We start from the raw sequence: 26,143 nt of genomic DNA, 5'->3' as shown, positions 1-26,143 counted from the left end.
CTTTAACCTTTACCTTGAAACACATCTGGCCATTCGTTGCTGTAGCAACACACGACGTACAGTACAATTTCAAAGCAAATGCAAATCATTTGAATCCTAACATGAGCTGCTCGGGGGCAGAAATATCTTGCACACTCAACAAGCTACAGTTTATGTTTTAGTTGTAACATTAGTTTTATGTTGTAATGCTATGTCTTATTGTTGCACTAATGTTAAACATTGGGCTAAAGACGAGAACAATGTTAGGAGAGCCAGCTAATAAAGCTCATTAGTAGGGTTGTCGTCGAAAATGTCAATATAAACTAGGGATTTATCCAACTTGCAGTAATCGAAATATTAGATAATAGGCAAAATATGTGAAAATATCAGTCTGAATGAAATATTGTGGTGCTGCAGATAAGTCCCGGGTTTACAAAAAGTATTCAACACTTAATAAAAAATCATGTTTGTCAAAGATCCTCTTTAAAAAAATAATAATGTTTCATTCCCTGTTATATCATAAATCATATACAATATTATATAGAGAGTAATTGCAATTATTAAGTTGTTTTTATAATCATGCAGCGCAACTATTTAGCCTGTTGACCTACAAATATTGTAACTGCCTGTATAACAGAGAAAGAGTTCACTGTATATTTAATTATTTATATTAGAACTAAGGGTCAGTTCTGCCTTGAAAGTGACCGATGTGAAAAAATGTTGTCCTGCTGTTATGTTCTCATGCAAGTGAGGGGAAATGGGAAAGTTATTGCTGGTTTACCTCCAGATGTTTATTTGTGACTTGAGAGGGGGAGTGATACTGAACAGCTGTAGTGCAACACATTTAAAAACATGGTTGATCTTTGAAATATGTTCGCATATCCAGAACAGCTGTATGCGGTGACAACCTGCAACCAGTCCAGACCTCATTTGTACTCCCATTATTCAGATATGAGACACCACAGTGAGCTTTTCAGCATCTTTCCTAGGTGTACTTTTTCAAGGATTGAATAACTCATATAAATGAGTTGCAAATACATGGCGTGTGGGTGTTTCAATATCCCTCATCCATATTCAAAAGAGCTGCTACACTCAGGGTTTATCCTTTTAAGGTGCAAAACTGACAACGCTAGCACACAGCTCACATCACGCACAAAAACATCAAACGAAAAAGGGGTTCATCTGGTTTATTCCAAGATGCTACTTACAGTAAACATAATAAATGCTACCTGCAATTTTGTGGAAGACGTTTCCAAATCACATATGATTCTAGAGTCCAAAATAGAAGTAATTTTAAGTAAACTGACTCAAAGCTTAAACTGCTAATTAGCCCATACATAATGATAGATGTTGTCTTTTTAGAACAGGGACAACATTTAAAGGATTATGGAAAAACAGCATTCCTGATTATATGAAAACTTGTTGGAAGGGTGTCGTCTGGGCCAAGGAAGAACCATTACATTTGGGACGGGATCTAAATCACACATCATTTTCCCTCTATTAAAATGACCTTGGCGCAGATCTGCACACCCCAAATGCCTTTCCAGTTTAGCATTTGAAATAGAAATCCTGACCTTATGATGGTGCCCGATGAAAAGTGAATCGATCACAAAAGTTATTACAATTCACCCGGTGGGGAACATTAATATCTCGATGTTTCAACAACAATTTAACTCGAAACCATACATTTTAACCCCCATAGTGGCGCTTGAGAAAACTTCAGGGGACCAGGTCAGTAGCATTCATCCTCTCGGTGAAATCGTGTCAAAGTGACTATCTGCAGGTTTTTCTAGTAAAAAGGACAATTAGTGGACAATACAGATCTGAATGAGATTGAAATTACTTTGGGATGTCGAGTCATTCACTCTTTTTTTATCAATGATGATTTGCCCAACCCTAGCACCTAAATGTGATGTGGTACTATGCCTTTTTCCATCTTTGAGAGGCCTTTTAACAAATTATTTATTTATAATCATGTTTTGATGCATTTGATGAGTTGTCAAGAAAATGTTATTATGCATTTTCTTTTCTGGGGCAAAAATAAATCATTTATTAATATCTTACACTGCTCAGTAACTTTTATTTGTAGGTTGTATTACTCTATTCCATTTTAGCTTGTTTAATTCATTTTTTTGGCTTTTTCATGTAATTAAATGTATTATTTGTTTGTGCTATGTCCTAATGTTTTTTGAAAAACACTTTGCCTTGTGCTTGAATTGTGTAACATTAATAAGATTGCCTTGCCTTGCCTATAGATAGATAGATAGATAGATCGTACTTTATTGATCCCAAATTGGGAAATTGTTTTTGTTACAGCAGCATAAAAGGCATTTTACAATAAAACAAAATATACAAGAATAGAAATAAAATAAAATAAAATATAAAATAAAATATAAAATATACATGTCAAAATACAAAATAGAAAATATACATACAGATATTATATATATATACAAATATATATATATTCAAAATATATGGAATTATGGAGTATTAAATATGAAACAGATTATGTGTGAGTAAAATGTACAAGGTGGTTTTATTTCTAGAGAAACTATGGAGCAGAGAGTTCTCTTCCAGCCAGAGGTGATTTGTTGTACAGAGTTATTGCAGTGGGCAGGAATGTTTTCCAGTATCTGTCCTTGAGACAGGGGAGCTGCAGCAGTCTGTTGGAGAAGGAGCTCCGTTGAGCTGAATATCTAATTGTATTCTCTTTCCAAATACATGGCAGGATCCACAAATCACCTTTATATACAGCAATAAGGTAGATTCCAAACCTATAACACCCTAGACTGAGTTTTCCAATAAACGTATAGGAACTCTGAGGTAGGACTTCAAACCAACATTGAGTCGTGGTTGCAGGGGATTCAGGAACTAAAGTCCTTAGAAATGTCTTACATTCACTGTTATAAGTGGTAAGCTTCTAACTGTATGTGAGGGTAGTTGGTGATCAGTTAAATACAATGATGTAAAGCCCTATCATATGATACCATCATCTACAGCAGGTATATTTCAGTGCAAAACAACAAATCAAATCGCTAACCATTAGGGGCCAAAGGTCAATTAGTGGCCTCAAAGCCATGTTTTCTATAAGGCACCCTCCCTGAGTCAGGTACATAACCTATAATCCCTCTCTGATCCTCCTCTTTGGTCTGATAATTGGTGTCACTCTCCGGGTTCAGTCTCCGTAGTATTATCTGATGCTAAAGGTGTCAGAACGTAACAAGAAACGGATGCTGGCAGGTTTTATTAGATTACCAGAGCAGAGAGTGCCATCGATTAAATATAATAATGATGTGTGATTCTACACTGAACAGCGTAGTCCACACACAGCTGTAAAGAGACTGCAGAAATATTATCAAAATATGCATAAAAGATCTAAGCAACTATTGCTACTTTTATGAAAAACATGAATCAGTTTTTTGACTCAAAGGATATTCTTTTTCCAATCAAGTTAAAATTGTTGAAACATGAAGATGACATTTGATTTTCATTGCATTAAAGACTATAGGTTTGACTTTATGCTTGTTAAGTATTCATAATGAAACATACCTGACCCATTTCAATACAATAATCTCTTTAGCTTGCCTGGCTAACTCTGATACATGTTATCTGATACAAATAGAATCAGAGCTTAATACAAACAAGCCCGGCCCTGCTTATTAGATTACCAGGACACGCCGTAGATTGATTAGCTGCGATAATAATGGATAATGTTCAGTTTACGTATTAATCCATCGCTGCAGACACAACAAGAATGGAGCTCTGCCACATAGAGCTGAGGAAAGCGGGTGTGAGAGGACAGTTTGTGGCATTAAAAATCAAGGTATTTCTTAAAGTATTTATGGATATTTGTTATCCTAAGAGGGTGAAAAACACAATTCTATCGCACATTCCCATAAAATGTTGACTTTAAAGCCAACACTGTGAACATGAACTTTTCAAATTGTTAGTAGATATCCTAACAAAAGGATACAAATAAATGTAGGAGGTGTTTCTTTCAAGTTATTGTATACCCAGTGAAGTATATAACCTAATATGGCATGCTAATGTGTATTCATCTCATATATCCGCAGTGAAACGTCACCCTAATGTTAACTGCATTATAAAATAACAAGGTTTGCAGGGTGCTGCTGTTGATTAGATTATCAGGACTGAGGGAGTATTCATTAGCTAGGACAATAATGGAGAAGAGAGTAAATGATAATAGGAATAGGGAGCTAATTCATAATTTATGGGAAGACAAACAATAGCAGGAGCAGAGTATTAATCTGGACAAAATGGAGGAGTTGAAATGCAGCTTTGTGTTCGATGCACATATGTGTGTTTCAATCTTGTAGATTTAAATACATTTTTGGGAAAATATTTAATCAAGCATGGAGTACCCTTTCATATAATTAACGTGCGAAAGGGATGTTTTTTTTTATTAACTAAGGTGGTGGTTATATTCTGCGCTGTTGTGTTGCATTTCACGTTGTGTTTTCCACTATGCCCTACAGGAAATCCCTGCGGGTTCCTTCAGTTAATTAACATCACAATTTATTGCTCGGGCTTCTTGCATGAATTATGTTGAGCCAAGTGGGGCTGTCTATATGTGTGTTTTGTGTGGGCGTTTGACATATCTGCACTAGATAGTGTGGTGTGTGTGTGTGTGTGTGTGTGTGTGTGTGTGTGTGTGTGTGTGTGTGTGTGTGTGTGTGTGTGTGTGTGTGTGTGTGTGTGTGTGTGTGTGTGTGTGTGTGTGTGTGTGTGTGTGTGTGTTAATCTATCACAAGTGCAGTCCAAATCCCTAACTCAGGAGCTTATCAACTCTACCGTCCTTCCACTTCATTAGCATTATCCACCGTTATTAACCTGTACTACTCACTCTGTGTCTTGCACTCCCTCACACACACACACACATCCACACGCACAAGACCACATGTACAAGCACGTGTACCTGAGCAGAGATCAGCGCTTGGTCTTAAAGATGATCCTACCTGAGCCAGACAGAAGCTGCATACGTACCGCAGGAACGTTTAAAATCACATCAAGTAAAACAATGACATAGACTAACTAAAATAACTCTCTAATGCTTTTTAGCAACTGACCTATTGTTTATTCCTTTCACTTGAGTTTCAAAGAAAAGTTGCTCAGGCAAGGCAAGGCAAGGCAAGTTTATTTATATAGCACCTTTCAACACAAGGCAATTCAAAGTGCTTTACAAAAATGAAAGACATTAAGAAAATGGCATTTAAAAACAGTCATTAAAAAGCAAAGATAATAAAATAAACATTAAAAGAAAAAATACATGAATAAAAGTTACAGTGCAGTTTAAGATATGAATAGTTCAATTGTGCACTGTGGTGCCAAAACAACAACCTCTTCCTCAACCTGGAGAAAACAAAGGAGATAGTTGTTGACTTCAGGAGAACCCACCGTCGACCCCCTCTCCCCCTGACCATCAACGGCGCTGCTGTGACGCAGGTGACCAGCACCAAATTCCTTGGGGTGACCATCACTGATGACCTCACCTGGAAAAACAACACCACCGCACTAGCGAGGAAAGCCCAGCAGCGCCTGTACTTCATCCGGAAGCTCAAGCGAGCCGGAGCATCACCCGCCCCCATCATGCTGTCCTTCTACCGAGGCGCCACCGAGAGCATCCTCAGCAGCTGTATCACGCTGTGGTTCGGAAGCTGCACCGCCGCCGACCGCAAGAGCCTGCAGCGCATAGTGAACTCTGCCCAGAGGATCATCGGTGCCTCACTCCTCTCACTACAGGACATTATACAACACCCGCCGAACCCGCAAAGCACTCAGCATTGTGGGTGACTCCATCCACCCCTCCAACAGCCTCTTCAGCCTCCTGCCTTCAGGAAGAAGGTTCCTCAGCCTCAGCTCGCGCACCTCCAGGCTGGGCAACAGCTTCCTCCACCAGGCGGTCAGGATGCTGAACTCTCTCCCCAAGTCAATACACACTATAGACAGCAGTTCAGTAGAGTCATCAAAAAAGCTTGCACAGTATTTGGGTGGTCTATAGATATTTAGGAACAGAGCTCGAGAGGAGCATTTCAGCTGAAGGGCCACATATTCAAAAGAAGCAAAGTTCCCATAAGATGTCTTCCTGCATTGAAGGGAATCATTGAACAAAATAGCAACTCCACCTCCTTTCTTATGCATTCTTTCCTGACTCATAAAACTAAAGTTGGGAGGGGTTGATTCGATAAGAACAGCTGCACTGTTATTTTGTTCAATCCAAGTTTCTGTTAAAAACATAAAATCGAGATTGTGCTCAGTGATAAAATCATTGATTAAAAATGTTTTTCCTGGCAAAGATCTGACATTTAATAATGCTAGTTTAAGTTTGTTAAATATACTATCAGTCAGATTTTTTGTGACAAGCTGTGGCTGACATGGAATCACTGCTAAATTTGATAAACTCACACAAACGTTTTGAGTACTTCCTGTTTCTAAGCTGATTCACCGCTCTCAATCTATTACCTATCAACACAGATATCGGCAAAGCTACTGGCAGGCAGGGCCCCGGCATGTGCTGGAAAGAGTTGAGAGTGCCATACGCCCTTGAGCCTGGACCCAGCACATATCAGTTAGAGTTTGCTGCGTTTTGTACACACACATCCTTATCGGGCTTCCGAGACCGCAGATTTCTTGTAGGGGGGGGGGGGGACGTTTTGGTACGGATGATTGTGGTAGGCATGGTGATGAAGACGGGGGAGATGGTGCGCATCTCTGCTTTGGTGATTCTGGTGGGCGTCGTTGAGGGACGGGGGTCAAGGACATGTTGCTAACCCTTTGTATCGCCTTCATATTTTCAGTGAACTCCAGGAAGGAATAGGTGGCAACCCTGTGTATTTCCTTCATGCGGTCATCGAACCCCAGGAGGGGGGGCGAGTGTGAAAGGGTGAGCGGAGAGAAGAGAGAAGAGAGCGCTGGGGGATGAAGGAAGAGTATCCTCAAAGGTGTTGGTAGGGGGGGTGAGGGGCGGCGGAGACTCCTCCATTTGTGTCATAGGTCTCCCATAATCAAGACATTCCTCAGGCGGGTGCAGTGATACTTCTTCAAGGTTTTCTGCGCGATGTGTTGTGTCTTTCTCCTGTTTTGATTCCTCTTCTCGCTTGTCCTTGGCAGAGGGAACAGATTGATGACGCAGGCAGTTGAATATGTTAGAGATAAACAATTTCACTCCTGACTTGTTCAGGCAAACTCCATCTGCCTTAAAAAGATGTCTGCGGTCCCAGAAAAAGTTACAATTGTCAATAAAATGGACAGAATGGTCAGTACAGGCAGTTGTAAGCCACGTGTTCAGTGCAAACAATCTGCTGAATCTCTCCACTCTTCTGACTGGCGGTAGATGGCCACTGATGAACACCTCCACATTTAGGGCGGTGGTGGCGAAGTCCATAGGGACTTGGCTTGGCAACTGGAAGGTCACCAGTTCAAATCCCGGAAAGACCAAGTGCTACCAAGGTGTCCCTGAGCAAGGCACCGTTCACTACACTGCTCCCCGGGCGCCATACATAATGGCAGCCCACTGCTCCTAACACTAGGATGGGTCAAATGCAGAGAAACCATTTCCTTCTTCTTCAATCTTCAATTTAGAGAGCTGACAGTTTCCAACAGACATTTAAAGTCTTCTTTCAGCACTTCTGACTGTTGTTTCACATCATTTGTTCCAATATGCAGTACCACATTCTTCACAGTCGGATGTTCAGCCCCAATATGCAGGATCTTCTCAGCCAAGTCAGAGACCATATCCTTGGGAAAACAGAGTACTTTGGTGTTGTTCTTACTACACAGACTTTTTACATCTCTTACAGCAGAGTCGCCCACAATCAGAGTTTCAGGCCCAGTCGTTAGCTTTCCCTCTAGCCTTTTACTTTTGGAGTAGCTATTGGTCCTTACCCTGCTGTGTGAAGAGGACAGGTTATCCAGGTCATCAGAAAGAGATCTCCGGTTCTGGGTCAGCGGAGCGTATCTGTTCTGGATTGGCACACTCTGTGGTTTAGGAGGATTGTTTGTAGTTCTCCCTTTAGCAGCTGTCCATGGCATGTTTCCTAGTATGAATAGGGGTTGAAGAGGCGCTCTTCCTGGGTGACAGCAATGCAGGCCAGCCAGTCGCATCACAGATTTCAGAGCTCTGGGCTCTGCCTGTTATTCGTCCTCCCAAATCCCATGGAAATGATTTACTCTTAGGCTTTGCACCCAGAGAGTTCCAGGGAGGACTACCACTTGTAGATTTTTTTACCCGGCACACAGCCCTCCTGTTCCTTGGAATCCTTGTAGCTGCTAACTAGCTGTGAGTTAGCATGCCTTTGTCCATTATTTTGCAACACTGGTAAAGTGGTGTCATTCCAACATAGTCCATTCACTTCCACGTTAACTTCCAACCATTGCATTTTCATTTCCAACACGGCCATCTTCTGTAGAAGTTTGTGGAAGTCATCTGTAGAGAACAGAGGCATTTTGCTGCTAACTAGCTTAAGCTAAATAGCATGCAGTACCAGGCTTTAGCTGTTGCTAGGCCACGCTACTGTAAGACTGAGTTTGTCGTAAAGATATTGAAATATGGCTGAAATCCTCCATCTATTTACGAAGAATAACTGTCCCAGTGATAAGTTAGTGTCCAGAAGCCGCTGCTCGAAGTTTTCAGAAAAGAAAAATAGGAAAATCAGCATAAAAAAGTAAGCAGAGGCAAGAGCAAGCAGAAAAGCGTCTCTGATTGTAGTAATGTGTTTTTATTACATGTACAGCACTTTGGCTCGACCAAAAATCGCTTTTAAATGTGCTTTATAAATAAACTTGATTTGATTTGATTTGATTTGCACTGTGCGTCTGCTCTATGTCAAGGTAAAATATCCGCACATTCTGTTGAGATTAAACTGCTGTAGAACTTTATGTTACTTGCGTAACCCTGGTTCTCAGAAAAGCATGAGTGAGATGTCTCACAATGGGATGGCCTCTGCTTATTTGCTACACAGGTAACCTTCAACTAGCGTATTTATTTACAGTGCTGATTTCTTTTATTGAGTATTAAATTCAAAGCTCAAATCAGTCTTATAGAGACACTGTGTTGTGGTAAATCTGCAAGATACTGCTAATTAAAATGAAAAACTAAAATCTCTTATAATAACCTATACCTTGTTGTTAACTCTTTTAGTGATTAATTATCTGCAGTGGATGCTAATGTGTTAGCATGGAGCATCAGGGTGATTCTGGTGCCAATGTTCTCCATCAAAAAGGTAAATAGAAAATAAGAGCCATCAACACAACCGCAGTTGTTTGTTTAATCCAGCAGAGTGTTTATCATGCTGTCAGCCAATGATATGCCCCTGGACCTGACATCGGGAATCAATGAGGGCCAACGTGGCTAATATATCAGACGTGGCCTCATGCTTCCCGTTGTGATCCCTCCATCCATCTTTGAATAACTTTAGTCGCATTATTTAGTCCTTTATTCTTTACTTTTTCCTGCATCTCTTTCAGTATGCCAAATATATCCCAGTGTTTGGGTTCCTGTCTTCACATCACACCTGTGAAGAGTACAATGAACTCAAACACACACACACACACACTCTGTCACGACCTGTGTGTCTTGCCTCAGCACATTAATGGAAATTCTGTCAGCGCTTCGGGGAAGGATTACTGCCACTTGCTGAGCCCTTACACACACTGTCTATAACAAATACACACAAAAAGCCTCAGAACAAAGTTAACCTACACAACACACACTCAGCTTCGATACTTGCTTGCTCCCATTCTTTTGCTCATTCATACATTTTCTACTTCAAATATTTACTCTTTGAATTACATACATTAATGTAGACAAAGCTAAATCTATAATTTTTGGACGTTTTCACAGAGAAACAGGAAGATTTTTTATTAAAAAAACGTATTTGTTTGCACTGAATTTCACCCCGCTTTTATGCTATCACTGTCTCTCCCTTTTTCTTACTGACCTAATTTATCTCCCTCGCCTCAAACTATTCCTCTCACTTCTTCCATCACTTTCTATGCATTGGCTCGTTCACTCAGTTTCGCTTCAATTCAATGTCATTCAAGTCAAAAGCGCATTATTGGCACAAAAGACAAAAGAGGCTACATGCAGAGCAAAAGCATCTCTTTCTCTCTCCTCCCTCGCTTGAGCTACAAGGCCAGACAAAATCTTTATCCTGTCTGTCCCTTGTGGATCTGTTTCCAGACTTAAAAGGATGCGAATGGAAATAAGCTTCCCTGTCTCTTATTGTTTTGTCATTTGGAACATTATCATTTAACTGTGACGTCAGAACAGGATGAAATGATATTCCACAAATGCTACCTCACTGTAAATGAACATTATTTGATGATCCCATTGCCACAAGAAAGCTAAAATGTTCCGGGGTTATATAAGGACAGAAGTGAGAAACAAGATAATTGTTAAACCGTTGGAATAACATCTGTTTCTAAAACTTGACCTACCTCAGTGAGGTGAGGGTTGGGGTTGAATCCACACTGGTTGCAGACGCAGGCCTTACACTGGGTGCAGGTGTTGTAGTTGGGTAAAGCCGGTGGGTTGGACAGCCCGGTGGACTTGCACACCGGGCACAGCTTGCTGCTCGGCATGGGTGCGATCTGTGGCACGGAGTAGGGCGAGGTCGGCGTCACGCCGCGGTCAGGCGACGCGGAGGAGGACCGACCTGTCCTGGAGCCGCCCGAGCCGCTGAAGTCGACCTGGAGGTTACGACGGGAGGCGTGCTGCCCGGGGCTTGGCTGACCGCCATGGCCTCCCATGCCGGTCCCGGCTGGGCCGTGACCCATGCCGTGGCCAGACACCGGGCCGTGCCCCATGCCGGGCCCCTGGCTCGACTGCATATGCCGCGGGGTGGTGGGGGTGTCATGAGTGGCCAGGCGGTAGGGCTCGCCAGGTCTGGCTCCTATTCCTCCTCCTCCGCCCATTCCAACTCCCATCCCTCCAATACCTCCTCCTCCCATTCCTCCTCCATGACCTCCTTGTTGCATGCCGAGCTTGGGGCTTCCCATCGGACCCATCGGACCCCTGTAAGATAGGGAGAAAGCAAAGGAAAATAAATTAACATCTTCTTTCAACTTCAAAGTTCCTGGTAAATTCTCTCAAGTCAGATTTACTACCACCAAATACGATAGAGATGATTTGAAATAACATTGAAATAGTTTGTCTCTGTTCTAGAAAGTGGTTCCAATAAATATTGCTCACAACAAAGAGATGTTGTTAATTTGCTAACTAGCTTTCAGACAACATAACAGACGCCTTAATTACCCATTGTTTTAACAATTTACTAAGAACTACTTCTGTAAAATGTTTCTTTTTAAATAAATGTAAACACAAGTCAGACACGCTGTCTTGCTGTTTTAATAAGTAAATAACATAATAAATCCTTTCAAAAAAAAATGTGTTGGTGTTCATTTAGATTTTAAACAGACACATTCCTTGCTGAATGCAATAACAGTACTATTATGTTTTTAAATGTAATAAGAAGCATTGGTTGATGCCATCGCTGTAAAAAAGAAATATATATATAATTTTTTGAAAGCATCATTAAATCAATGAGCACTTCAGGAGAATTCAGCTTGGTAATTGTCATTGCATACTAACAAATTCAATTATATCCTCATTGCCAGTGAACCGACAGCAGGAAAAAACATCAAAAACCAACAAAAATAATTACTGATTCATTCACTGGTAGCTGCTGAAAGCCGTGGAAGAAGCACTGAACATCCACAGGCAAAAACAAATTAAAATGGAAAATAACATGGTGCGGCAAGACCGACTACGCACATACATACACATTTCACACATTTCACACACACACAAACAACATTGAGCATTGAGAGGGACTTCAAGCAGGAGACACAAACACACTCCTGAGGGAAAGCAAATTGGTACTAAAAGTTGACGTTAACCAAGCTCTATAAAGTTATAGACAGTAATGCAGAAATCCAGAATTGTGTGGACATAGATTATACCATCTTTCGGTTATATTTTCTGTATGAATATTTTGAATCTCAATTTTCTTAAGATACTGCAAACATCTTATTTACCCTGCTGCTAAGCTAACACTTGGTGACTGTAATCAGATGACAATGCTCAGTACATTATTTTTGTCATTATAACTGCATTACACTGTATATTCCGAGCAATAATCTGGTTAACAATGATATTAATACACTACTCTAAATATTATAATGTAGATATTGTACATACATATATTTGTTTTCCTTTTTTTGATTGAAACATGATTGATTCCCTCTTTATCTTTAACTTCTTAGTCCCATTCATGCAGTATCATGTAGTTGCATCTTTGCTTCCCATATATGCATACATGCACATAGATGTCTATGGAAAATGTTTCTATTCTATGAGGAAATAGGTAACCACGGGTGCTTTAAATGGCTAATTGAAATGTTTCTGATCTGCCTGTTGAGTAAACGACATTCAAAATACCTCATTAAGGTAACAGAAAGATCACCTCAAGTACATCATTGAAGATGAAAAAAAACAGGATGCAACATTCGATCTCCAGAGTTGAAGTACAACAAGTCACTATTCCACTAAATTCTCTTTCTTGTGCTGTCATTGATTGAATGAGTCTAGACTCAACGTGTTGCCAACTTTAAATGGTTGCTGCACAAAGAAAATGGAAATGTTGATTTACTGAACTCCAGTGTCACAATGTGCCTCTCCTTCAACTCAAAGCTTGTCTTTTGTGGACAGTGTGGTCGTGACAAAGTCTCTACAGATCAATTTTTTTCTACTTTTCCTTAATATTTATCTTTCGCTGTACAAACTTCTCTTATTCTTCATCAAATCCTCCCTTTTTGCTCAATCTCTCCTCTCCTCATTGCTTCTCTGTCTCTGAATCTCTATTATCTTTTCAGTCAGCGCTGACCATGACCTTGCTCCCCCGGTGTTTTCTTTTTTCCCTTTGTTGAATCTCGCCATTTTCAACTTTTTTATTTCTACTCTCTAAAAAGGGTGGTAGACCTTGGGGGGCTCTCTTATACAAAGTCTAGCTTCAAAAACACTTTTTTTAGAGACTGTAAAACCCTTGTCTACTACTATTTGTCTACAAATTAAGTATTGACTCATTGATAAGGATTTTTACTTTTTTTAAATATGTATTAATGTTGATTGTCTGTATGTTCTTGCATATAAGAGACTATATAACGACAGAAAGTTGCGAATGCCCAGCACAAATATTCAAACACACAAATTCCAAAACAATGGTATCTCATCTTTTCAAAATGATTTTCATACTTTACTGAAAATATGTAAATTTAAAATGTTTTCATAAAGAAACTGCATTAAAGGTGGGGTAGGTAATTTTGGAGAAACCAGCTCGAGATCGCTAGAATTTGAAAATACACAACCGGAAAAAATCTGCCACTTCCTTATAGAGCCCCTCCTCCAACACACACGAACGCGCACATGACCAATGAGGGCACGAGATAAGTTTGTGCACAGATGGAAGGCTGACAGGCAGGTAGGCCATCCAGTTATTTTAGCCAGGCCGGCTAAAATGATTGGTCGTACTTTTTACAGTACTACGGCTTCCACAGATGACATTTTTTTATGGATTTTTAGTCAAAGCACTTAAGATATTCTTTGCTATCGGGATGTTAAGAGCATTCCATGGAATATAACAAAAAGTGTATCTCGAGCCGGTTTCTCAAACTTACCTACCCCACCTTTAAGGATAAGGCTTACTGCAGGTATGAAAGAATATTTGGAAAATGTAAAAAGATTAGCACATAGATAGCTTTCATAAGCGTATTAAGATCCAATTTTAGTAAGACCCCGCAAAAAACGTTCAAATATTCAAGGTCACAACAATCAATGCAAAACAGAGAGTTACTTGAGAAAGAAATTAAATGCATACAAGAAATAAAAATATAGACGGAATGGTAGATAAAAGAAAACACGTAATGACACTCGTGTTCAGGAAGACACCATCAATATTATTGCTGTGTGAGGCTGACGTAGGTGACAGCCCAAATAATAGGAACAGTCCTTCCCTTTGTGTCTTAGCACACTTCGCCTCTACGTTGCACTGGGGACATTCATCACTGTCGCACCCCCGGCTTTAATGACCCAATACACATGCTTGTTCAGTCAAAGGGATTTCACCCAGTCACATCATAACCCACAATTTACTGTCTGATTGTGGAAGAGAGGGATAACGTTTGCATGCCAATCATACATTAGTGACAAAGACAAGGACAGAGGAAAAAAGAGGGGAGCTCACACAAAGGGAAAAATGGGGCGAGGATGTGCCATTGTCTTCCCAAAGTCTCCACAGTAAGACACTGTTTACCCAAGCAGGACTTATTCATAGATTTAGATAACGTCTAAAAGAGGCTACAGTACACTATGGTGGCCATTTAAGGACTTCAATGTATGATTTAAGAGACTGCATTGTGCGATTGTATATTGAATTTCATTAAGCACTATACGATAATTAATTGGTTGACAAAGAAACCAGTTTTGGAAAATGCTTGATAAATGAGTTCTTGTGATGAGAAGGAAGGAGAAAAAGGGTGGACTGCAGTCTGCTTGTTTTTCATCTGCAATCCTAGAAAATCCCCAGAGGAGGTGCCTTCAGTTTTTATTGATATAAGCCTCAGAATCCTTCTAAAGCAGTTGATATGCCGTGCAAACAGAGGTTTGGGAAGGATTTACCTGATCTTGTTTCCCCTAGCCGGATACATTACTTATCCCACCTCAAGACCTGCAGCAAAACAAGTCAGTTTGGTTTATTGGTAGACCCAAACTAAGTCTATTTAGTTTATTGGTGGACCCAAACTAAACATTAAATTCCTCCTTCTCTATTTTTCCTCTGCCTCCATTTCATCCCACTCTCGGCTGTTGACAGAATTGCTTTTGTACGGCCCATTTATTTCCATCTGCCTACCCTATTTCTACTTTTCTCTCAACCTCCCCTATCATTATTTTCTGTCTTCTCTTCATCTTCCCTCTTTTCTCTCCCTCTCTTCATTGCCTGTTTCTCCGTTCTTTAAAGTTGTGCAAATGTATTTTGAGAAGGAGATTTTATAATTAGGCTGAATTCAAAATGATATTTTTTATTTTCTATGCATTCATGACATTTGTTATCTTGGAAGGTCAGCTAGCTAGCAGAGATTGAACTCGGCTGGTTTGTAATAACTTTAACAAATTAAAATATAGCCTACAGAAACAATTTGGTTAGCATGTTGTTAAATTAATGCTAAGAGCTATTTTCTTTTGCTTAGCCTGACAAAGAAAAGTCCTCTTTGCTAAAGTTTAACATTTATTTGACAGAAAAAGTGTCCATCTGTGTTAGCCAAGAGACCTCTATGGTTTCAATAATAGTAATTTGATCACATTTCTACCTCCCTCTTTCCTCTCCTTCCTGTCCTTTTTTTTTAGTCAGGCTAGCTAACTAGCCTGACTAAAACAAAAGTTAATATCAACAAAAATCAAATGAACAAGTTCTTGTCTATTATTTTTGAATGGCCGATAGGCGCTAGCTATGCTAATAACACAGAGTAAACTTAATGAATGTGAATATGAACTTGGAAGGATCGTTTTTAAAAACCAAGCAGACACAGTAACCATTTGGCTAGCACGATGCTAACATAGGGGACCCTTAAGACTAGTTACATCAGCTCCAAGACACAAGCAGTGAAGCATGAACACAAAACTGGTTTTGTAAACATTAAATGCAAGAATATAAATGTGTTCTACTCACTCTTGACATCCATGTTCTTCAACTGTGAGCAGGCTAGCTTACTTTCTACAAAACAGAGCTAGTATAAACCACTTAGGTGTGTAATTGAAGGTAGAACAGCCTACAAACGGTTTGGATTGCATGTTCTTGCGCTAACAGAGAGCTAGCCTGTGTAGTCCATTAACTACCAGAACTTGTCTCTGGGTTTTTCAGGCAGGGAAAGTGTGGTGTATCTCTGCCTCCACAGTGTCTCAGCTACTGTGACAAACTGTTAGGCAGCTTAAATCCCAGCATGCTTTTCCTAACATAAGCTAGTTTCAGGACTGAATCTATTCCCTCTTAGCTAACCTTCAGTGACCTTCCCTTTTGCTTCAGAACAGCAGAGTCACTTCTCAGCTCAGACAGGAAACCCATCCTCTGAACAAGTACATCAGGAGGTCAATTTCTAAATCATATCTCACATCTTTGCTCACTCGGGCTATTCTTACCTCTTTCCTTAGTTTTCACTCTGTAATCACAGGAATATTTCCAGGTGTTTGCATTTCATAATGTTCATTGCTTGTAATATTGTGATGCTTACTGGGTAGTATAATGCTATACAAATGTAAAGGCAGCCATCTATTTACTGTCTTTACCTGGGTCAAGCTGATAGACTTTCGAGCCAATACTCTTTTCTCCCCCTTACTCCTTTATCAGATGATTCAACAAAACACACCCTTCTGAGGGCTGTTACTATGGCACTGGGTATATTAGGTACGTGCAAACATATAGCCTACTGAATGCATGCACAAGTAGAGGCAATGAGTACACATAAAATCAAGCATCTGCATGCAAACATTTAGCAAATACTTTACACTAAGCCATGAATTCTCTGGTGGTTTGCCATACGTACAATAGAAGGAAAACAAGAAGAAAAAGTTAGATGCTTGTTATTTATAGGCTATTATTGTAGAGCTGCAGCTCTTTAATTAATGTATGTATAATATTTCAATAAAACAACAAACTACATCAGGTGATTTCAGCAACGTATTTGCTCAAAAAAGGCCAAATAAATCAAATCAGGCTCTTGCTGCTGTGTAAATACAACACAAAACAATAAATCTTACACTAATACTCTGATCTCAGGCATTTCACTTTGCTGTTTGCTTCCTCTTGCTTGTGCTAACGTTATATAACAGCTGTGACTGTTCCACTTATTCAAGCTCAAAAGTACATAATCTCTTCCTATACAGTTAGTGGTGCATACTGCGGTAGGATTGGATCCCAGCATCACAGTATGAGTACTTTCAAGATTGAACCACCATGACTAATTTAAGCACATCATGCTGATAAAACACAAAGTGTAACTTTGATTTTTGCAACTGTTACAGTCCTAACGATGGTATGTATAAAAGCTTGGACAGCGTTTAATTATTCATTTTAAAGTTGTTTTGATTTAGATGATGGTGTCTATTAGGGTATGTATCCTACTATACAGTACGTAAGCAGTAATTCAGCATTAGAGATGCAAAGTTCAGTGAGTAGATTAATCGAAATAAGTACAAGCACCATGTAATATTCTGCAATGCATTATTACATGTAAGCACTTAGTAAAGATCAAGCTTTGTTATGTAATCAGGGAGTAGCTAGACATCAGCACAGCTTCATCATTCAACATAATACTAATGCATATTCACACTGAGTGGTAATATCTCCATGTATTGTACACACATTTATGCACACGGAAAAATCTACAGCACTGTATTAAGAAAACCTGCAGTGCAGGGTAAGAGGATTTCCAGCAAATTACTTTGTGATGACACCACATGGTTCTGCGTAAAGGCCACAAACACTGACCTGGATTTAAATTGAGATACTTGCTACTGAGGTTAATATTTAATTGTGTTCCCAAATGTGAAATTGATATTCACCCCTCCCGTAAAATATAGTATGACATACTCTATAAAATTGTGTTTAGGCAGATTTAAAGAAGGGTACTGGATACAGATACTGGCTGCAAACTGTTTTGTTTTTATTCAAATATAATGGGATAGAACAAAAAAAAGATGTGGTCTCATTTGCCAATATCTTCCCTTTGGGCTTGCGATAGGTCGTGAGAAAACTATAATATTCAGATTTTTATGTAAAATCTACATTCAACAAATGTAAAAACAAACATTTATTTTGCAGAAAATTGTCAGCACTAAATTTTGCGTATTTGTGCATTCCCTTCTCACCTAAGAAGATATCCCAAATAAAAATGGTATGAGTGAAGTGTCTTTTTAATAACAGTTGGTGAATGAGGCGCACTGTCTTCTGCATCACCACAGCTACAATTTCTCATTTAAATCACCTTCAATGGGATGTAGTGTAGGCCCATCACACCAGGTGCTTGATGGTTTCTGTTTGATTTACTGCCAGCGTGGCTGAAGACTTAGAGCGCTAACTGTATTCTACAATACCCAGGTGTCTGGTACGCATGGGCACATACACAAACACACGTCTACTGTATTGCACAGCACTTATACTCTGTCAGCCACAGTGGCGAGCCGTGAGCTTTATACCTAGGCCCTCTGAACACCACCCCTTCCTTCGAAAAAAAGACGTTATTACGTCACAGCGTATACTTCAGCGGAATATCAAAACAACGGCCCAGGGTGCAAAACGCATCAATGACAGCGACCCTCTACCACACAAAACAACACCTGTGAACCCAATTTGTGTTCTTTGACAACGAAAATGATATTGTATTGTGTTTGTTACTTTCATTGCAGTTGTATGTCTTAAGTGTAATTTGGCATGCTTTTATTTTGAAGGCGAGTTCACGCTGTTGACAGGAAGTTGTTGTTGCTATGGAAACAAGAAAAGTTTCACAGCGGGCGGAACTCGTCATAAAGTCCGCGATAATAAAACCCACCCATTTAGAGGGAAGATATGATTGGTCAATTGTACTGTCATTTGACATTACTCTCTCGTTCAGTTACTATAGCGGGCCCTCTGTGAATCGCAGAGAGGCCCGCTATAGTAACTGACATTCAAACAGAGACTGAACAGGCAGATTCGAAGGATTTATTTCTTTGGAAATGTTATTTTATTAAATCAAGTTTTTTTTCGGTAAAACTAATGAAAAATATAACAAAAATAATATTAAAAAAATATATATTTTAAAAAAATATTTTTTTTTTTAATGTTTTTAAATATTATTTTTTGGAATATCTTAGGCCCTCACAGAGGGCCTAGAGGGCCCTGACGGCTCGCCACTGGGCCAGATGTCTAATGTACCTCTCTATCTATTTATGTCTTTAGCCCATATCTTTGTAACCTTTTGATGTGTTCTCAGCAGATGGCTGCTATAAATGCCAACCACTGTTCTGGCATTTAAACATTGTGTGTGTGTCCGTGAGTTTATGGGTTTGATATGTGGAATGCACACATTGTTTTTCTTTAAGAGATACATTTATGTACAAGCAGAGTGCCCCCGGTGTTTGTGTGTGTAATGGTTATAGTCATGTATGTTGCTCTCTGTGCTCAATGTGGTTTTATGCCACATGAACAGTGTGATAAAGTGACACTTACACCCCCACACACACACACACACACACACACACACACACACACACACACACACACACACACACACACACACACACACACACACACACACACACACACACACACACACACACACACACACACACACACACACACACACACACACACACACACACACACACACACACACACACACACACACACACACACACCACACACACACACACACACACACACACACACACACACACACACACACACACACACACACACACACACACACACACACACACACACACAGAAGCAGCAGACACTGATTGAGATATATATTGCCTCATCAACTCTCCTCCCAGTCAAATCAAGTCCCCAAAACAGAAAAAATGCTAGAACAGAAATTGGATTTTTAAAATGATGTCTGGCTGTCTTGCAGGCTGTCTTTCCGACTGAATTCTCTTCGACAGGCTCCCATGACAGTCTAACCTGCTGGTTTTCTGGCGTACTGTAGTGTGCAATTCTTGACTGGTATTGACAGGCTGTTGATTGATTGAGCGATTATCTTGCTAGCTCTTTGGCGGACAAAGTTGCCGACTAGCTTAGTTAGGATTAGCTGGCTTAATTACGGGTTAAAAAAGCGAACTACTATTTCTGCTGACTGAGTAGATAGAATTGTATCTGACAGTGGAGCTAAGTGGTCAGAAGACTGGTTCCCCTTCTGACTGACTTGCTTACTGATTTAGCTAAAAGACGTTGCTACAATGAAGCCAGTTGTGACTGCCTTGCTTAAAGGGGACCGATCATGCAAAATGCACTTTTGTACGTCTTTTATACATCAATATGTGTCCCCGGTGTGTCAAGGAACTCACCAAGTGTCAGAAAACACAACCCTCTCTCTTTTCCTCCATACCAAAATCTCTAAAAACGGGGCTGCAACGGAGCTGATTATTATTTGAATTTTTCTGACGTCAGAAAAGGGGCGCTCCGCCTGTATGGGCAACTCTCCACCTATCAGGGGAATGAGAGACCGCTCAAAAGCGCTGGAGACGCTGTAGTACATATGCCAGGCCTGTAAGTGGCGCTGTAGTCTGCCACAAAAGCAGAATCAGCCCTTGCAAAAACAGGGCTGGAAAAGAGCAAATAGAGCGAAATGAGGCATGGCTAAAATGCATGATCTGTTTGGTATTTTGAAAAAAGAATTCACAGACATGTTTTATATAGGTATGGCCCTACAATATATGTTTCAAATATAGCATGATAGGTCCACTTTAATGTAAAGCTGACTTACTAGCTTACCTACTGACTTACAGTGCATCACTTACCTCACAGTTAAGATGATCTTACATGATAAATAAATGTTTAGCTTATGGAAAGATCTAAAGTTAGTTCTGCAGTTAGGCAACATTTTGGACCAGTAAAAAAAGTGCAATTTCTCAAAATGGTGTTTCCAAATATTTCTGCTACTGGGTCCCTATACGGTTTGGAATTGCATTAATTGGGTAAGACTGAAGTTCCAACTCTGTCAAGACAAGTCCAATGGCCAAGAGCGTACTTCAAATTGCTTGTGTTGGTATTAAAGTGGTGTTGTAGGTGATAGATGTGAATGAGGGGCCCAATTGTTTTAATAATGTCCAGATATCCATAAATCAAAATGGCTGACCTGACCCTGTCCTTAAACAAAATGTATAGAATTTATTTGCAACATCATAGTTTTGCAAGGATATGACCGTCTGTCTAACAGTTGTATGCAGGATATAGACCAATCCAATTCTGGAAAGTTGTTGCCAGAGAACATAATCCAGTCAGCAATTACATTTCCGTTGCCAACTGATGATTTACTGCACACCCTGGATGATTACTTTGCTACATTTATGATTGGCTGCCTGTCTGAGGGGATGAATGGCTACCTGACTACCTGACTGGCAGGCTGAATACTTTGCTGGCTGACTAACTGCAGGGGCCACGTCTGTCGACTCAGACACTGAAATGAGAGCAGCAAAATTATGACAAATGGAGGCTGGTGTGAAAATGATCAAAGGGAAATACCAGTGTGATGCAGGAGAGGGGAAAGGAGAGAGGAGAGGTCTCAGCAAAGAATTACCTGGCTTAGCATGCTGCTCCACAAACGTATACATATTTATGCCTGCACACACATGCACACACACATTTCAAGGTGTTTCCCCTCCTGCCATACATGCTCACTTAATTCACTCTGTCACTGCGACATTATGAATCAATATCTTATAATCTAAAGTCAGTATCAGATTTTTTCAAGGTTTATAGGTTTAATAGGTCCAAGTACACTTATGAAGAGATAAACACAAAAGAAAAAAGCATATTCAGGGGATTGTGAAAAGTCTACTTGAAATATCTCAATGTAAGGACAGACTCTAACACACTGAAGATGGTATATAGTTTGTCACAAGTACTATTCTGTGTGAATCATAAAAGAGATATCAAACAGCAAATAGAGAAGATATTTTTGAACACACTTAAGATTTTTCCCTCACATCTTGGAATAAGAAGAATCCAGGGCACCAGCAGGGGGTCGAAGTAGTTTCCCGCTTACTGCAGAGGGAACTTATAAAACACCCTGTGACCCTCTCCTCTGCACTTTAATTGAAATTCCTATCAGTGGTCATGCTGCCTCAGGAGGACATGTGGAAAAAATGCAATTTAAACCAAAGAAAGAGAGAGGACGGACACTGCAAGTGTAAACACAGAGGAATAAGCAAGAGTGGAGAAGCATAAAAAGACAGGCAAGTGGAATGTCTCTCAAACCATTTAAAGGGGCCCTGTTATGCTTTTTGAGGTTTTCTCTTTCCTAAAGTGTGTTATATAGGTTTTTGTGCATGAAACACCTTGAGTGGACTCTTTGATGTCTTCCATAACATAATGACATCTCTATGTAACACTTGTGCTTTTTTGGCAAGACATTGTGGGTCTTGGACTAATGGGTGGGACATCTCTAAGCAGAGCCAGCCAGCTAACCAATCAGAGCAGACTCGACTCTGGTTTCAGACAGAGGGTGAAAAGAGCAGCACAGGCAGTATGAGAAAAATAAAGACATTTTTGAAGATTAAAGCAAGTAAACATGTCACAGTAGAGGCAACACATATATACCTCAAAATTAGCATAAAAGGGCACTTTTAATTGTACTCCAGCTCAGTTTGATGTATTTTGTCAGTGGAAAATAAGAGAAAAAACCATAAGCTCTCCTATATGAGTGGGTATGAAAATACACACATCTGACTCCTTGCCTTCACAGAGTCTGCGTTGCCCTTCTTTCTCCTCTCTCTCCCTTTCTTTGTTTACTAAGCGTCGTGTTTAGCCTTAAGAGTCATTTTAAAGTTACACTCATTAAGTCAACCAACAGACCCAAAAGGGGATCAACAAAAAAAAGCAGCATGTTTGCAAAAAGCAGGAACAACCTATTTGTATTTAAAAATCTGAGTCACCTGGGTAGAAGGTTTGAATTGGACACGTTCTCGGATCAGTTTAGAGTTCAATTGAGGGTAGAAGCACCACATCGATCAAAACTCCGAGCCTTAATAACATTAAGTCAAGCATTAACAACCCCAATATTAGGAGTAACACAACTCTGGGAGAAGCTTAAAACGTTGGGCTCAATATACTTCTGCAAATGTCCTCCAAAAGTTCAAAACCACAGAGGGAAAACCAAATCAAGAGACAAAAAAGATTAGACATGAATGTGCATGCTTAAATAACTTGCTTTTCACTGAGAGCTTGATTAGTCAAAGCCTAAAATGTCCCGGGTAATTTATTCTGACAATTTCAACCATGTCAAATCACTGAAAATCAAAAGGCAGTTTTAGTTGATTTTACCAAAATAACTTAATTCATATGTGACTGTATCCAAGGAACTCAAAAGAAGTTCAAGAAAATTCACATATAAAAATAGTCAATCATTTCTGTGGGCACCTTAAATGACATTTGTAATTTGAAAAAGGGACACAATTACAAAGTTTCAAATTATGAGCAATGTCAGGGGTCTACAGGGGTCTTGGGTTCGTAATTTACATTGGTGGAGATTCCAACACACACACTGACGCAAGTAAATCAATAAATTGTATATTTTCAAATGTATATAGCTCGGAAGGCTGTGGCTCAGTGGGTTAGTGCTCAGTGGATAGTGCGCTGATCTTCGAATCAGTGGATAGCAAGTTCGAGTCCCATTGCAGTCAGCATGTCGTTGTGTCCCTGGGCAAGACACTTCACCCCAAATTGCTCCTGTGGGGATTGTCCACAGTACTGAATGTATGTAAGTCGCTTTGGTTAAAAGCGTCTAACAAGTGGCATGTAATGTATATACAGTATATGTATATTTTTTGAGAAGATAGAAACAGGAAGTAATTTTATGATACCAATCAAAACCAGTATTAAATAGTAAAGACTATATTGGTGGAAAATAATATTATATACATTAAAAGTGTAACATACATGTTCAGCAGGGGATAATATCAGATTGAATACAGTAGGTGAACACTAATTTAATTTACAGTGATTCTTGAAGTCGTTTTTTTGATAATTGCTGTTTCTATGGCAACCCAACCACCGTCACACTTACACCCCTCTCAGATTAAAATACACATTCAGTGTTTTTGATGTTTCCCTTTTTAGAAATGCATTTTGTTTTATTTTACACCTGCCTAGAATAGATTTCTGATCTAATTCCACCCCCCCCCCCCTCAATTTGTTTTATATTATTTCCCCCAACCAGTCGTCTTTTTGCTCCACAAGCGGCAGCAGGCTATTTCATGCTGCATGCGTAGTAAAAGGATTAGTTTGTGCTGCTCACATTCAGAATGGGCAGTAAATGGGACAGAGGGATATAAATAGAGACTACCTCGCTCAACACTTTCTATTTTCTGAAACAGATTGCTGCAAAAGAACATCTTTTCTCCACATTCATCGTCATTGTCACTATTTTGGTATTTCTATTGATGCATCTTACTCTGATTTGGCTTTTGAGGGTTTTTTCTCTTTCCTGCCTGCTGTTGCTGTCAGTTGAAATCAGAATGGACCCGAATAATAACTGTGGGAGAACATGTTGAAAATGTATGTAGTGACATGGCTAAGCATTATGTAAGGATATGATGGCGAGAGGACAATAAACACCATATATGACATAAGCAATGTCCCCGTTGACGTTAAGGTAAGATTATCAGACTCTTAGGTCCAGGGTCAAGCAGCTTAAATCAGGGTTCTTACACCTTTTCCAAAGTCAAATTCAAGCACTTTTCAAGCATTTTCAAGGTGCATTTTCAAGCTTTTCAAGCATCTTACAGCTGTTGTAAATTACATATTTATATACACATACTTATACTCAAATGATTATTTCCCTACCTCACATTAAATCAGATGTTCTTTATGCTATAAACAACCAAATGTGTGTTTCATAATAGCATTCTACATGAGGATGAAAAATTAAAAATGTTAGAAAAGAAAACTAAGTTTAATATTTCAAAATGAGTGACCCATCTGTACGTAGACTGGGCATCCCATGTAACCTGGCTGAGCCAATATAAAACAATCAGCCAAATAACTTTTCAATATATTATTGATTACTATTTTTTAGGTACTTTTAGGTTGGCAGTAAACACAAGTCAGAGGTAACTGGTGTACTTTTCCTCCACTACATGTATTTAATACCTTTAGTTACTTTACAGATGTGGATGAATGATGTGAAATATAATCAAGTGTTAAATCCACCTGGAGTAAATTCACAAGCTACTCTGTAGTATACAAAGTCATTCAAACTAACTGCAACTTTACCAGCTTTGATAACACTTTCATGATCAATCATTATAAAACATATCATATACAATTATTAGGGATGCTCCGATCGCCAATTTTGGAGCCGATCGCCGGAATCAGTATCGGCCGATACCGATATCCTCTCTTTTCCTCTCTCCCCCTCTCTCTCTCTCTCCTGACAGCCCGTCAGTATCTCCTGCAGCTCACTGATCCAGTAATGAGCGACCCGACAGTGAAGAATAAATATATTTATAACTAGTTTAGCTTGTTCCAGAGGTAGATAAAATAGCTAAGTGTGTTAGGTCTAACTCTTAATGTGTGTTCTGCTCCGCTCACCGGTCCGTCACAGCGGGTGGAGCTGCAGGATTTCTGCTTCACACACACGTTGCATACCGCTATTTTATTGTCATTTTCGGACACTTAAAATACTGCCAGACTAGTGAAGCCATTTTGGCGAGCTTGTTTTGCCGCGCACAGAGAAAAGTGTCATGTATTTTACATGCAACGATAGCCTAATCTAAAATGCTATACTATGGCGTACCTTTCGTGTGGTGTGTGGCTCGTCAGCGCAGACTCTCGCATCGTTATTGTTGCACACTTTGCAGGAGGCTCCTCTTGGGCTTCGCTTGACCCTCGTCTTAGCCATGGCTTGTATTTGTCTTCTGCTAGCCAACGCTCGTTGAAACGGCAACCTCCTGGCATACTGTCATCTATCACTCTCATCAGAATGCCCATGTCACACACGTAACAAAAACACTTGCCGGTCACGCGCATTGCGCGGGAAGGTCGGAGCGGAGCTGTTTTATGTAAAAGCGAAGCAATTAAGCGCGCTCCGACTTCTTTATTTTCTTTTAATCTAAAAAGCGAAGTAAAGCATTTACAATTTCAAGCACTTTATCCCAAATTCAAGCACCATTCCAAAATTCAAGCATTTTTCAAACTTTGAAAACACCTCGTACAATTTCAAGCATTTTCAAGGATTTCCAGCACCCGTACGCACCCTGTTAAATGTTCAATTATTATATACTATTACTCTTATATAATCTCCATTGAAAGTACACTGTGGATTGTTAAAGCACTAGTATGCTATGGAGCAATATTGACAAGTAGGTCCCTGATTTTTTTTCTGTTGTGTACGC

At 39.7% G+C, this 26,143-nt stretch overlaps 1 protein-coding gene across 1 annotated transcript in view; it reads right to left on the bottom strand.

Moving 5' to 3' along the window:
- The window catches only part of bsna (bassoon presynaptic cytomatrix protein a), a 155,127-nt gene that overhangs the window by 108,723 nt on the left and 20,261 nt on the right, over positions 1–26,143 (bottom strand). The window contains exon 2 of the mRNA XM_034145147.1: positions 10,438–11,014. Coding sequence (XP_034001038.1) covers positions 10,438–11,014 — 577 coding nt within the window. The remainder of the gene's footprint in view (positions 1–10,437; positions 11,015–26,143) is intronic.

Source organism: Trematomus bernacchii, unplaced genomic scaffold (genome assembly GCF_902827165.1).
Source record: "Trematomus bernacchii unplaced genomic scaffold, fTreBer1.1, whole genome shotgun sequence".
In the NCBI taxonomy this organism is placed as follows: Eukaryota; Metazoa; Chordata; class Actinopteri; order Perciformes; family Nototheniidae; genus Trematomus; species Trematomus bernacchii.
Note: the sequence above shows the minus strand (reverse complement) of the source record. Positions and strands in the feature narration are given on the sequence as shown.